The following is a 12,371-nucleotide window of genomic DNA, read 5'->3' as shown; positions in this document are numbered from 1 at the left end:
GCCCACAGTGGACTCGGCGGCTGACAGGAACCAGATGCAGGAGCTGGATTCTGCAGCTGGATTCAGGAACGCACAGATTGGGATCAAAGGCAGAACGGAGTCCTCCTTGGTCGATGGCCATCGAAGAAGAGGAAGAGAGCAAGAGGGCTTGACCCTCGTGATCTCTCTGCTCTATACCAATATGACATCTGTGGGAAGGAACAGCTCACTGGTCACTTTAGGGTCATCTGTCCTGTCCCGTCCGCTCCTCCCTGCAGGTGCGGCCTCTAACTTACTTGTACCCCCACCGTGGCACACAGGAGTTAGCGTGACCTTGGTTTCCATAGGAGAAAGTATAAGCCAGAGCCTCTCTGCACAACAGTCCCTTGTAGTGGTTGTAAACATCAAGTCATCTAAACATCACTTCTAGGAGCAGACACTGTCTGCAGAAATACGCCGTTAACTTCAGAAAGCGCCGTTAGTTACAAGAGACTGAGCTGAGGAGTGAAATCACTGAACGGAATTAGTTCTGCTCTAACTCCTACCAGGACAATGTTCTTTAATACAAAAAAAAAAAAAGATTTGATTGTATCTGTTATGATACTGTGAATGTGTGGAAGTGAATTATTAGTTTTGGAGATAATAAAAGTTGTGGGGTTTTATGTGGTTTTTCTGTAGTCCATCCAGTCATTGATCGCTGATGTCTAGGTGTTAGCTTTAATTCAGGAAGAGTGTGTATTTCATACTTAGAGCTTAAAGCTTTGACGTTTGTTGAAGTTGTCAAACCCAGTTTTGACAAACGCTGAAAGCCGACCATAATGCCTGGATCTGGCTGTTTAATGGTGTAAACGAATGTGTTCAGATTTTGTGAAGCACTAGGAGCCTGATTGTGTAACTCTGCTGTAGGAAAGTACTACTGAATATCTTTTAATTTTAATATATTTTAATTTTCATCACTATCTTATTGCAAATTTACATAGATTAATGTTAAACGGACATTTAATGGCAATATTTGTCAATAAATGTGCCTATTCAGAAATGCAGTTGATTTGCAGGTTCAAGGACAAGTGACTTGAGAAGTTTGACCAAATGGGAAAGTCCTGTTCTGCAGCTGTAGCAGATCCAAGGCTGCAGCTTTAGAGAAGTTAAGAATTTTGGGTAGGATTTATTTATTTTACATGGTAGGTCTTGCATTTTAACTTTGTTAGATTCCTGTAGAAATCAATACTTTCTCAGTGCTTTAATAAATTTTGGGACAAGTAGGATATACTGCCTAGCCATTATTGACATTGATTTTCTTTTTTTCCAGGTCAGTACCAATAAAAGCTTCCAGCATCTGATTCCTATAATTGTGGGGAGTTGATGAGCTTGCCTTTTTACTGGCTTGGCCACTGCTCCGCATCATTAAAACTGTAGTCAGGATTTTGGGAATGGTAGTGACGGGTGGAAGAATGAGGTGGACCTTGCCTGTCCAGGGAAGCCTGCCTGCAGTCGTGCACCTCAAAATTGAAAACAACCAAATTTATAAACAGGAAACTGGAGTATTCTTCCCTGTTTAATACTTACTTCTTAAATAGACCCCCTTATTTCAGTAAAACTACTTACAAAGTAAGGAAGTATATATGACAAGTGTTCACCTTGGGTAAAGCTGGCTAGAAACATTTCTGAGAGAGGATCCTGGAAAAGGAGAAGATTTATGTTTTTGGAAATGCTTCTTACCTACATTGCATCCTGAAAATGCATTGACTTGAAAATGTTGCAGCCAGCTTTTTTTTTTTAGTGGCGTGTCTTCACTTTGAATCATTTTTTGAAGTTGTTTGAAGCTTTTTTCTGTCTTTTTTCCTTTTATATTCTAAAAATTATGGGGTTTACAAAATATACTATGTGAATTCTAAAAAGCCATTTTTTTCTCAAGGAGAAAGTGAAAATTTCACTTAGTCGTGTTGTCATTCCTGGTACCTTTCAAAACCATGATAAACTCTTGCAGTATTAATTAAAAGGCCAAGTCATTGCTTTCCTGTTAGTGCATCCTTCTGTATCAGTCCAGAATCAGAAGCCAGTCTGCCTTGTCCAGTACTGGTTATTTATTCCCCGTGAATTAAAATGCACGTCTCTCTCTGAGGGGCAATTTCATCCTCCAGATAGCCGGTTTTAGTCAAACCGTGCAGCTACAGCACACGTCAGGTCTGGAAGGTAAAATGACACGGCAGTATTTTATGAGCAGGCAAGCTACACGTTTTCCGTGCGGCTCAGGACTCTTTAGTTAACATTGTTTGGGAGTGAGAATAGTGACATGCAGGGAAATGCAACCTTGAATCTAAGCTGCGTGGATTGGGATGCAGCTCACAGTGCTGGGCATCGATGTGACAAATCCCTCGGTGGTCTGTCTTTCCCTCAAGAGCTCTGTGTAAATGGCTGCAAATTTCCTGTGCCAGTGTCCACTGACATCGGGGTCTTCCAGTTCCCTTTGCTTCCACAAAGGAATGCTCTGCTTGGTCTTCCTGAAAATCAGATTTTAAAAAACTACCTATAATAAGCTACAGTTGCTCCTGCCTCCGTGATTCTCACGTGGAATGTGTTGCTCACGACTGGCTCAACAGATGCCTCTCTGCAAAGGAGTTCTTGTGTACTGGTGTGTCAGGGGACTCTCAGCCAGTCTTGTATCCTTTTGATTACATTCTGGTAGTCTGCTTAGTCCCTCAGCTTCAACCGGGGACGACAGGTAGTGTTTTCTTCCCCCCTTGGCTGCGAGTAGATGCATGCTGCGTAGAAGCACCCGTGAGATGAGTGCTGGAACAGGGCTGAGAACAAAGCTGGACCTGCCATTTCTGTTGAGCCTGTGGGTTCTCTGTGACTAAGAGGGACCAGAATTCATCCAGGACTTTTAGAAATGACTATATTGTTTCCTAGCTTGGCATCCACATCTGTTTGCTGCTCTTTTGTCTAGTTAACAGTTTGAATATCTTCCTGAGGCATACTTTGATTAGCAGAGGTGATGAGGCCTGGCAGTCTGGAGCAAGAATTTATGCTAGCAGTTTGTTGTTTGTTTCTTTTTTTAAAAAAAAAAAAAAAAGATTACGAGAAAAAAGATTCAACCGTTAGGAAAATCAGCTGCGTTAGTCACAGATTTCTATAGTAAAGCAACTGCTATTCAGTGCAGAATATTGTCAGACTTAAGGAGAGGGTCACTCTGAAAGTTTAATTCTCTGGCATGGACCATTTCTCTTTTCCCTCCTTATTCTTTCTCTTACCATGAGATCTGTGCATTAATGTGATTCCGGAGACCGTTGCTATTCTAGGAATCCGTTTTGTAGATCTAACTCAGCTGCAAGGCTTGATTGCCATGATGCTTTTTACCTTCAAGGCCAACATGTCGTATGTAATTTTTGCTGTGTCTAATGTCCATGGCATGAAGGCTGTACTTTTCACACTGCTTGGTGGGTTTGGGGATAGGCAACATCAACAGAACCTGCAGAATGTTAGGAGAAGGCGGAGTTTCACCATGACTGGGCCACGGGGAGTTTGTATGCAAACAGGGAGGGCTTGTGGATAGCCTGTAGGTAAGCGGAGGCTGAGGTGGACAGATTCACTCAGGGAGGGCAGCAAATATGTGTCCATTGCATAGCGGAGGCTGAGGTGGACAGATTCACTCAGGGTGGGCAGCAAATATATGTCCATTGCATGTTGTGGGGTTTTGTTTTGTCTCGTTAGTTCTGAGGGCTGTATAAAATGTAGAATTGACCTTACCTTCTGCCCTTAATGTCATGTAAAAATGAATACCTCTGACAAAGAGAACTGTAAGGCTTAATGCTTCTGGCAAATAATATATAGCTTAGAAATAGGTTTGAAATAAAATGTGTTCCTTTAGATACTGAAGTGTTGTTGTTATATGTCTTAAAAATGCCTGTAACTTTCCATGCAGAAAAGTTAAATTATATGAAGCAATGTTGCCCAATCAACAAAGGCAAAGAAATGTAGCGCTGCAGCTGCCATTGGTTTTTAGTTTAGCCCTTGGTAATACACATTGCTGTGCACAGAGGTTCCCTGCCAGGCGATCCCCAAGGATTGGCAGTGTTGCACGCTTGAAGATGGCACTGAAACTTTAGAAACTTACGGTGGAGCAATAGGATAGGTTACTCTCCTTCCCTCTCTCGTTTTATATAAGCAGGATTGAAGAATGTATTTGGCTTCTATGGACAGGTTAATGAAAGTCGTCGGAGTAGTGGATGCCTGTACATTTGTCTTTTCTGGTCATTAAGTACCAGATTTCTTGAAGAACCCATCATATGTCAGCTCTTATTAGGTACTTAGTTTCCAGAAACATCAAGCATCCAGCTTCTCCAGTCTGTAATGAGAGCTGCTGGGTGTTAAAATTCTTTTAAAAATGTACCCACTTTTAACGTACCTGAGTAGGGAGATGAGCACTGTGGAACACTTAGGAGCTAGAAATGGTTGAGCAGTTCTGAAAATTGAGTCCTAGGAACCCATCTTTCCTATATGTGTGTGGAGGAGGACTGACCAACGCCAGTAAGAGCAGACTCTGTCTCTGTGGCAACTAGAGACCAAATCAGGTGCATATAATTAATCTTTACATAATCAAGGCTACGAGCCGGTCCCCTGCTGTCTTGTGGAGCAGAGGTCTTCTTGCAGTGCGGGTATCTGCCAGCCTTTGAGGTTGTCCATTGTGTACTCACGTTCAGCTACCACACGGTTCACTGCTCTGGTTGTGAAATACCTAAAACACTGCGGATAGATACTAGAGAGCAAACTGAGGACGCTGTACAGCAATTGGCTAGGAACAATTTGAGAAAAGGGCATGAACCGCGAACTGCATTTGACAGTTGTTTTTCTGCTTGAACACGGTATTTTGTCATTTACCATCCATACCATATGTGTTGCATAGCAGATTGCTGTTTACTTTTATATTCTTCTTTTAGAATTTTTGCAACCAGTAAACAACTTATTAAGAAAATACGTTTATGTAGAAAATAAATTGTCGAATTATCCACTGTTTTGATTACAAGATAATTTGATTACCAAAAAAAAAAAAAAATTTCCCGTAATTGACTTCTGTGAAAAGCCTTTCTTCTCAGAGAGGCCGCTGTGTTGTCAGTCATGCCAAATTGTATGAGATCGTATGCTGCAGTTTGTGACAGAAGCTGATATTCATTAGGAAGTTGTGATAACTGTAATAAAAACTAATGAAAAGGAGATGCACAGTTGTCTTTTCAAAACATGACTAGCGTTCTCTTCTATCCCCTTTTTTCAGTGCCTGTCAATCTGCAGCTCCTTTGAATCACCGCTTGTGCGTACAGTGGTTTCACTCGTCCATTGGCTAACCTTCTGAGACCGTGCATTCAGTAGGAGACATTTCTAACTGCCTATGGCATCTGACTTGTCTTGGCATAGGGAAGAGCAGAGAGGAGTAATCGGGTCGAGGAAAGGAAAATTGGAAAAATGGAAGAAGAAGATTCATGGAGGTTGCCTTGCCTTCTTTTCCTCTGTTGGTCAGTCGCAGCTCTGAGCACTTTTGCAGTGGTTTGCTGGTGAGAGAAGTGGTTGGTTGCACAAACTAGCACCTTACAACATTCTCTCTGCGACCCTTCAGTCATATAGAAATGTTAATACTTTTACCTCAAAGATAACCACAGATGATGGAGGTCAGCAGTTTAAGAGTGACAGTATCATATGAGGGAACAGCTGAGGCTTTTCTTCATTTACCTCTAGCAAAGTCCACACGAAAGTAATTGGGTTCACATCTACTTGCTATCTCTTCTGATTTAGCTCAGTCAGCTAGCTGAGGCAGTTAGTTAATTTTTCATTTGGCGTTGGTATTCAGGAAGCTCCTCGGAGCTGTACCTAGGATCAGAGCTCTGTTACTGTGTGCATACAGACTAAGAACTTACGTCTTTTTTTATTGAGCCAGTGCACTTTGTCTTGCATTGTTGCAGGCTTAGCTGACATGAATTCAGGCACTTTTTGAGCTGCAGTAACCTTCCTGTATGCCTTACCTCGGAGACTTGGATCCTTTTCTGCGGAGATAACTGTATTAAAGCTAGGAGCACATAAAAGCATAGCAAGAAGAGACAACTCATTAGCAAGGCTGCTGCTGGTCCTGATGTTTGAGTGAAATGATTTAAATCCATGCTTAATGTGATCTAGACTTCCAAGGCTGGACAGGTAACACTGGGCAGCACGAGTGCTGATTACTGGGCGATCTCCTGGAAGAGAACCTTCTGCCCACCCTTTATGTACATGAGTGATCCTCGTGGCTTCTTCTGAAGAATAGAGCAGTTCCTCCCAGTGTTGAAATGCAGTCAGCTGCTTCATTGCCGTGCCTGAGGGGGGTGATTGACTGCCGTCTGCTCCGAAGAGATGGTTATATTTCATTAGCACCCTACAAAACATAGTTGTTAAAACAACTTTCCTGAAAAGAATGATGAATTCTCCGTTTACTGTGTTATTTTCACTCTGTGAGCATTTTCTCCAAACCTGCTCTGAGTTCATGGAAAATGATAGTCAGCATCAGGAGCTGTTTAAAAAGACGGGTTTATCCGTGATACCTTGTCTTACTGCTCTTATTGGCAGAAATAATGTAGTATTGAGTCACTACTCATTTCAGCTGTAAATACTAAACTAGATTAAGTAGACTTTTCTTTCACTAAAATCCTTTACTATGCATTCACAAAACACAATTTGGAAGGGCAGTGATAAGAACCATCTTAATCCTCCTTTGCGTTTCCACCTCTAACTGTTTAGATCAAGTTCCATGAAGGTCAATAGTAAAGGAATGTTGTGGACAAAGGGTTTATTCTTGTTACTGATGCTGTTGGGAAGCACCTTCATAGCTACCACTCACTGGTTAGTACTGTCTTTTACCACTGGGACTCTGTGGGTAGTGGAAAGGATGGCGGTCATCTAGTTTCTTTTTATTTCCTAGGTTCTTTTATAGGCTCCATCATCACATTAGCTGAGAGCCTCCCAATCTTGTTATAACAAGCTTCTCACTGTCCTTTTTAGAGATGGAGAAAGTACTCTCCTCATTTCAGGAAGTGGTCCTGAAACGCAGAGAGTGTGACTGATTCTTTCATCACGGCGGAGTTGAATCCCATGCCCTGCAGGGCCGGTGCAGCACCCCAGTGATAGCTGAGAAATAAGCACGATGTGTGCTTTAGGCAAAATCCCGGCGTTCTTTCTTCAAGAACATGATGTCCACCCAAGACACTGTCGGACGCCTTGTCCAAAATGTGCTACCTTTTCTGTTAACTTTACACTGGGTGGACCGCACTGTTGAAGGGTGGGCAGGCACTTTTCGAGATAAAGTGGAATTCTTCTGCCTCGTTTGGGGCAAACTGCAGTTGTATGTAGTTTTTGAGAAGTATGTCTCCTGGACTTCTCTTAGACTTAAGAGATTTCATTATCAGCTGGTAACCCCATTGACTCAAGTGATAAGGAATTCCTATGCTTCCCAAACAGCAGTGCCTCTTTCTGTTCACCTCTGTACAATTGAGTGGGAAGGACTGTCAAAACACGTTGTGAGGGAGAGGATGGTGACGTCTTAACTGAGATGTAGAACAGGGGTGTTACAGGTCACGAAGCAGGTGCACTACCTATAGGTCTTGCGGGCTGATCAGTCAGCGTTAAGGACAGCATGATGTGAATGAGGTCATTTCTTTCACAGTTTGAAGATAGACAGAAAAGTCAGTTTAACTGAAGCTACTCTGAGGGTCGAAGGTTGTCCACTTAATCTAGCTTTACTTGCGTGTACTGAATGATGGTCAATGCAAATCAGAGTTTAGCGCACTGGGAGAAAGGGGTTGGGGAGGAGGAAAGAAAAGTTTAGAATATGTTATTCCCCGGCTGTTTTGTTTGATTTGAAAGGAAAATGCACCATTTTAATTTTGCAGCAAGAAGTGTATTTGGAATGATTTTATTTGCTCTATGTTGGTGTTAGCAGTTAGGAGAAATTTCTGTGTTTACCTAATGCAAGGATCTAGTCCTTAGTTTGACTTCTAGGCTTTTTTCTTTCTAACATCATGCAAAGTCAGAAATACAATTTTCCCTCCTCCTTTTTAGGGACTTAAAGTATTATTTTCGAAAGACCAATTCAGAGTGATTGCACACCAGACTGGATGCCAAATGGGACCTCAAATGTGACACTGGTCTGCCTTACTCACTTTGACAAATCAGATTCCTTGTGTGTGTTCCTTTAAAGTCAGAGCTGAAGGCGTCCTTCCCTGCGTGCAGTAGCTGAGCTCTATGGGTTGAAGAAAGAAGGGCGTAAGAGGAGGATGTTACTAATGAAACAAAATATAGCTTTGGCTTTTTACAGCAGATTATCTGGGAAGAGGGTCTCTTCAGTGTGCGTAAAACCTGTCAGTCGCATGGTGATTAAAGTGTGCTAAAAGACACCCAGGAACTATTCAGGCTATTCAGAGGTTCTGTCCTTCCCTTCCTTCCTTCCACTCGTTCAGATCTGTGCTTCTCCAGAAAGGAAACTGATTCGTGTAGGTAGGTAGCGTGATACTCTTGTTCGTTCTTCTCCCCCCTTTGGAAGAAGGTGGTAATTGATTCACTGAGGTGCTTTTTATATCAAAACTCACTATCAAGAAAGCGCAGTATAATTTAGCTGAACAAATGGTGTTTCGTGGTAGATTTTGTTGGAACCAGCATCAGTGACAGGTGCCATTGCAACTAGACGGGATAAAATTTTTTGCCACATAACTGTAAAATATTTTTTTCCCCCAGATATAACTTATGAAGGGTGCTGTGACTGCAGATACTAGTTTAACCTTCAGGGTCTGACATTGTCCTGTGACGTTTTGAAGGGGGATGCTTGGCTAGTTAGGTCAGTTGGGTTTGGTTTACGGCCTGTCATTTGGACCACGTACAGAGACCGATCGGACTGGCACAGCCTCAAGTCTTTACTGTCAGTGTCATGTGTAACTTGGATAGCGTCCTTCCAGCTTCTTCAGTGACAAAGGCAACCTCACTCTCAAGCATGTACATTACGACCAGTCGTCAAGGCTGGACACCTAAGTGGGAATAGGCATGGAGAATGAACTCCTTCCAGGTGTCCGCAAAGCAAGGTCATAAATTGCAGCAACAGGTGATATAAATGAAATAGCAGTTAAAGTTTTCTAACGTTGGACATAGTCAAGTACTGGAATTGCTTGCCTGGGTATACTGTATAACGTGGGATATGCAACGCTTAAATATTCTTAAAAACAGGTTAAACAAACCTCTTCCAGAAGTGATCTTTGATGTAGAGAATATATCTTCAGACAAAAGAATTGATTAGGTGAACTATTAAGATTTCTTTTTCTCTACTTTTTATGATTTCATGAACATGTTAACAGAGCTGTGGAAATGTTTTGGCATCTTTCTATCTGTTGACCTGTAAGAAATGATCTCTTGGATAATCAGTGTAGAAAACGTGTCCTAAACTATTGGGTAATTTGAATGAACTACTTTTCCTAAGTTTCAATCAGGAATTGAGGACTTGTTTTTCAATACGCCTGTTAAGATTGTAAAGGGGTTTGATGACATAGGTGTATGTGGGATATATAGCTTTGCAAGCAAGCTTTACTCATGGCTGATATATACGTGTTTTTGTTTAATGCATAGGAAACAATGTTATGAGGACCATCCATGGCGTAGGAGAGATGATGACCCAAATGGTGCTGAGCAGAGGATCTATATTTCCTATCAGTGCCCCTGATGTACAGCCAAACGTTCAGCCAAGCAAGCAAGCCAGCACCTCAGACAGCGAAGATGTGATCATAATGGATACCAAACTGAAAATCATTGAGATTTTGCAGGTACTAATGATTGGTAGAATATTACATAGCAGTTATTTCATGGTTCTGTACTTACTCAGTGGCAAGTTCTGTTAACTACATTCTTATTATTCACTGGGCTCCTGATTGTAAAAATAACACTCTGTTACAAGGAAGAATACTCTCTGTGTGAACGATGGTACCGTTGTGGTTCCCGCTCTGTTGCACCTACTTCACTTTTGAAGGAACTCGATGCTGTCAAAACTCTGTCACTGTAACTGTGAAAAGGCAAAACTTGCCCTCTAACTGCCTCACTAATGTTTTACGAAGACCCTCTGTGTTTCCAGTCTCGTTAACACTCATTTGACACTGGAGTAGCTTGTTTGACTTAAGCATTTGACTATTCTGTTGCAGTAGTGTGATGAAGGGCAGAGTTAGACCTAGACCTCCTGAAGTCATGCAAGGTCGCTCACTTTTGAAGTCCGTTTCAGATTTCCAGTGTTAGGTTGAGAATAGTCTCTGGGCTGCTATGATTTTTCTCCCAGCTGAATTGACAAGATATATGACAAAAGCACGCCTCTTGAGATACAATTTTCACTTTGTGCTATTAGAAAGTGAAGGGGCAGACATTTCTTTGTATGTCAAATCCCAATTTCTGCAATACTTATGCCCTGATGGAATGTTTCAGTGTTTTCTATAAATTCTGTTGGTACCAGTCACTTTTGAAGGATTCCATTTGTTCTGACTGCTTATAAATGGTTTGATTTCCTTAAACACTTGTCATCTGAAAGACCATCAATTATTAGAGTATCCTCAATACTGCAGCTTTAGTTCCAGATGCTCACAGGCAAGACAATCACACTTTGTCTCATCCTTTCCTTTTTCACAGCACGTCCAGTGCAAGAGCACCTGTGATTGGAGAGCATTTAATCCTAATTACTTAATCTGTGGTTTGTTAGCTACAGTTTAGTCACGTGGTCAAATTATTGCAGGTTAGCAAGTTGTCACAGGTATTGCGAATCACAGTACATGAGCATATAATATATGATCTTAATTCACAAGAAATACTAAATTATTTACTTTCCTTTAATATTCAATGAACGGGGCTTAATTTAAATCACATTACCTTTCATTACTCTGCTCTTACCCTAAAAGGCAAGTAAAAATATTTTAGATTTGTTGTATTATCATGCACAGCTAGTACAATGGTGATTAAATGTATTATATTCTAAGAAATATTTCAGCTTATCATAACCTAATTCTCAATATGTCCTCTAATTCCTTTGAGAGAAGACAGTATTTTCTGAAGAGTTTCCATTCTGCCATCAGCCAGAATTAATCAGATGGCCCGATAGACTTAGTTGATTCTGTGTGGACTTGTGAAATTTTTATTTTTAAAAATCTTGTTTGTACAGCTCTAGGGTAACTTGATCATGGAACCAAAATAAACCTGCCTTTTTACTTTTTTCAAAGATTTTAAAGAAAATATAGTTTCATAAACTGATCTTTTATTAGCTTTTTGATAGTATGGTTCTAGTTCTAACACAGCTGGTGAGGGAGCCAGCTAGGGGAGGCTCCCTGCTGGACCTGTTACTTGTGAACAGAGAAGGACTTGTGGGTGTTGGAGGCCATCCTGGGCATAGTGATCATGAGATGGCGAGTTTTCAGTTCTTGAGAAAGTAGGGAGGGGCTCAGTAGAACCGTCACCTCGGACTGCCGGAGGGCAGACTTTGGCCTGTTTAGGAGACTGGTTGACAGAGTGCCTTGGGAGGCAGTTCTGAAGGGCAGAGGAGCCCAGGAAGGCTGGACATTCTTCTCCTGAAGGCGCAGGAGCAGGCTGTCCCAGGGTGCTGCAGGACAAATCAGCAGGCAGGAAGACTGGATGGATGAGTAGAGAGCTTTGATTGGAACTCAGGAAGGAAAGGGAAATCTGTGGCCTGTGGAAGAAGGGTCAGGCCACTCAGGATGAATACAAAGATCTTGTGAGGCCATGCAGGAGAAAATTAGAAAGGCCGAAGCCCAGCTAGAACTTAATCTGGTTACTGCCGTAAAAGATAATAAAACATGTCGTTATATATACGTTAACAACAAAAGGAGGACTAAGGGGAATCTCCATCCTGTATTGGATGAAGGGGGAAACCTAGTCACCAAGGATGAGGAAAAGGCTGAGGTACTGAATGCCTTATTGGCCTCAGTGTTTGACAGCAAGACCAGTTGTTCTCTGAGTGACCAGCACCCTGAGCTGGAAGACAGGAAAGTGGAGCAGAAAAAAGACTCAGTAATCCCAGAGGAAATGGTCAGTGACCTATTAGACGGCTTCGACACAAACAAGTCTATGGGGCCCGATGGGAAACACCCAAGAGTACTGGAGGTGCACGCAAGGAGCTGGCGATAGTGCTCGTCAAGCCACTTTCCATAGTTTATCAGCAGTCCTGGCCCAGTGGGGAGGTACCAGTCAACTGGAGGTTACCAAATGTGGCACCCATCTACAAGAAGGGCTGTAAGGAGGACCCAGGGAACTGCAGGCCTGTCAGTGTGACCGCAGTGCCCGGGGCTGTTATGGAGCAGATCACCCTTAGTGCCATCACACGGCACGTACAGGACAGCCCGGCG

At 42.2% G+C, this 12,371-nt stretch overlaps 1 protein-coding gene across 1 annotated transcript in view; it reads left to right on the top strand.

Annotated features, from left to right (window-relative positions):
- Positions 1–9,813, top strand: part of LOC104494599 (inositol 1,4,5-trisphosphate receptor type 2) — a gene marked incomplete at both ends in the record, with an annotated part of 73,843 nt that extends 64,030 nt beyond the window's left edge. Inside the window, one exon of the mRNA XM_010137461.1 lies at positions 9,607–9,813. Within this exon, the coding sequence (XP_010135763.1) occupies positions 9,607–9,813 (207 nt within the window). The remainder of the gene's footprint in view (positions 1–9,606) is intronic.
- Between the last annotated feature and the right edge of the window lie 2,558 nt (positions 9,814–12,371).

This window comes from Buceros rhinoceros, unplaced genomic scaffold, assembly GCF_000710305.1.
Source record: "Buceros rhinoceros silvestris isolate BGI_N320 unplaced genomic scaffold, ASM71030v1 scaffold1676, whole genome shotgun sequence".
Taxonomy (NCBI): Eukaryota; Metazoa; Chordata; class Aves; order Bucerotiformes; family Bucerotidae; genus Buceros; species Buceros rhinoceros.
This window is presented reverse-complemented; position numbering and strand designations above follow the sequence as displayed.